A 2,495-nucleotide genomic window follows, 5' to 3' on the forward strand; every position below is an offset into this window, starting at 1 on the left:
CCCCCCCCCCCCCCTCCCCGCTGACCTGTCCTGTCTTCCCCCGCCTTCAGGCATCCATGAGGAGATGCTCAAGGACGAGGTCCGCACCCTTGCCTACCGTGATGCCATCATGCGCAACAAGCACGTCTTCGAGGGTAAGATCGTCCTCGACGTCGGCTGCGGTACTGGCATCCTGTCCATGTTCGCCGCCAAGGCCGGTGCCAAGCACGTCTACGCTGTGCGTTATCATGCCACTCTCTCTCTCTCTCTATGCTGCTCCTTTGTCCTTGCATGACATCTCCCTGTCCCCTCGCCCAGATGCTGTCTCCTCCTTCCCTGCCTGGCTTGGCCTTCCCTCTAACTGCCTGCCTCCCTCCTCTCATATACACACACACACACACATCCAGGTCGACTGCTCTAGCATCATCAACCATGCTCGCAACATTGTCAAGGACAACGGCTTCGAGGACAGTGCGTGCCTTTGGCCCCCTTGCCGGGCGCCCTCCCGTGTGTCGCTCCATCCCCTGCCTCTCGGCCCTCTCCTCTAACCCCCTGTCCCGGCTCGGCCGGCCTGCTGCTCGCGCAGAGATCACCCTGATCCAGGGTAAGATCGAGGAGATCGACCTCCCCACCGACAAGGTGGACATCATCATCAGCGAGTGGATGGGCTACTTCCTGCTGTATGAGTCCATGCTGGATTCGGTTCTGTTTGCGCGCGACAAGTGGCTGGTCGAGGGCGGCCTCATCCTGCCGGACAAGGCCACCCTCCTGATCACCACCATCGAGGATGGCGAGTACAAGGAGTCCAAGCACGGGTTCTGGGACAATGTCTATGGCTTCGACATGTCGGCCATCGGCAAGCTGGCCATGCGCGAGCCGCTGGTGGACACGGTCAACGGCGAGGCCGTCAACACCAAGCCCCAGGTGGTCTACTCGATTGACATCCTGACCGTCAAGAAGGAGGATCTCTCCTTCGAGGTGCCCTTCTCCCTGCGCTCGGTGTGCAACGACTACATCCACGCCTTCGTGGTGTACTTCGACATCGAGTTCTCGCACGGCCTGCACAAGCCGGTCACCTTCAGCACCGGCCCCCAGGCCCCGTACACCCACTGGAAGCAGAGCGTCCTCTACATCGAGGACATGCTGACCATCCGCCGCGGCGAGGTTGTCGAGGGCAAGCTCTCGTGCAAGCCCAACGCCCGCAACCCCCGCGACCTGGATATCGTGCTCAGCTACGAGTTCGACGGCGCCATCTCCCAGAGCAAGGGCACCATCGAGTACCACATGTGCTAAGAGCGCGGAGAGAGGGGGAGATCTTCTCCCTCTTTTTTGTCGCTTGCCGCCGCCTCCGCTTCAGATTCACCACCCACCTTCCCCCATGGCCCGCTCTCTGGCACACTGCAAGGGGCGGCGTCTCAGCGTGTCTGCAGCACGCTGCTCCTCCCCTGCTTCTTCCCTCCCCCCTGTATTTCTACTTCAACTGCTCTCCGATGTTCCTCCCTCTGGGAAGGGAGGTGTGCGAGGGCACATGGGCTTTTTGGGAGTAGGAACATTACAAATGCACTGTGCTCCCTTCCCGCACTCCCTTCTCTCCCCCTCCATGTGTATTTTTTGTGATGCTGTATGCCGGCTCTTCCCCTGCACGCTCCCTTCAGAAGGGAGACAGACAGGCAGAGCAGCTGCTATGTGGGTATGCGCCCGCTCCGCGCGACAGAGACATATACAACCGCACGGCACTTTTACCTGGTCTTTTCTGCGCCTTTTTCTTCCCTGCCGATGCGCCTCTCCCCGCACACCACCAACCCCGGGAAGGAAGGGAGGAGTCTAGCCTGCGGTGACAAAAGGGACAGGGAGATGAGGCGGGAAAAAAAAAAAGAAACATGCTGATGGGGCAATTCCTTGCGCAAAAGAAAAAAGGGACACATCCATGGATGGCTGCTGTATCAACCCCCCACACAGACAAGGGCAGGGAAAGGGAAGGAGGGGAGGGGGGGGGCAGCGGGAGGGCAATATCCCCATCTCGAGGGGGGAGGCCTGGCCGGCGGGGACGTCTACTCCTCCTGGCCGAAGGTCCCATCGAACCAGAATGCAATCTCCGAGGCCGCCGTCTGGGGAGAGTCTTGGGCAGGGACAGCGAAGAGGCGGCGGGTCAGTCGGAGGGCACACGGATCAAGTCGGGAAAGGGAGGGCATAAGGAAAACCAAAAGAGATGGCCGGGATACCACTGCCGTGAAAAGCATTTCGCGTGTCTGTCAGTCCAAAGAGGGCGCGCAGCTTCTCCGGGCTGGCATTTTTGCACCTGGCAGGGGCGGAGGAGGCAAGGTGAGCACATGTCAGCGGGCGAAGAAAAGCCGAGAGGCGCAGACTTGGGGCATTCGGGGGGTGGTAGGCGGTCGGGTCGTCAAGCAAGGCATACTGCACGGGGCGCGTGGGCCCGATGAGCTCGCGCCACTTGGCAATGGCGTTGGGCCCCTCAAACTGGATGGCAATCACCTGGCCGCTGCAGGGCGGGGGGG

The 2,495-nt window shown here is 61.0% G+C and overlaps 2 protein-coding genes across 2 annotated transcripts in view; one reads left to right on the forward strand and one right to left on the reverse strand.

The window, feature by feature from the left end:
* Window positions 1-64: 64 nt before the first annotated feature.
* Window positions 65-1,272, forward strand: H696_00821 (protein arginine N-methyltransferase 1; the record flags this gene model as incomplete). Its single annotated transcript, XM_009494705.1, has 3 exons — window positions 65-217; window positions 387-450; window positions 566-1,272. The coding sequence occupies 3 exons, from the start codon at window positions 65-67 to the stop codon at window positions 1,270-1,272; spliced, it is 924 nt and encodes a 307-aa protein (XP_009492980.1).
* A 758-nt stretch (window positions 1,273-2,030) lies between these two features.
* The window catches only part of H696_00822 (hypothetical protein), a gene marked incomplete at both ends in the record, with an annotated part of 824 nt that continues 359 nt past the window's right edge, over window positions 2,031-2,495 (reverse strand). Inside the window, 2 exons of the mRNA XM_009494706.1 lie at window positions 2,031-2,098; window positions 2,346-2,472. Coding sequence (XP_009492981.1) covers window positions 2,031-2,098; window positions 2,346-2,472 — 195 coding nt within the window. The remainder of the gene's footprint in view (window positions 2,099-2,345; window positions 2,473-2,495) is intronic.

This window comes from Fonticula alba, assembly GCF_000388065.1.
Source record: "Fonticula alba strain ATCC 38817 unplaced genomic scaffold supercont2.1, whole genome shotgun sequence".
Taxonomy (NCBI): Eukaryota; order Rotosphaerida; family Fonticulaceae; genus Fonticula; species Fonticula alba.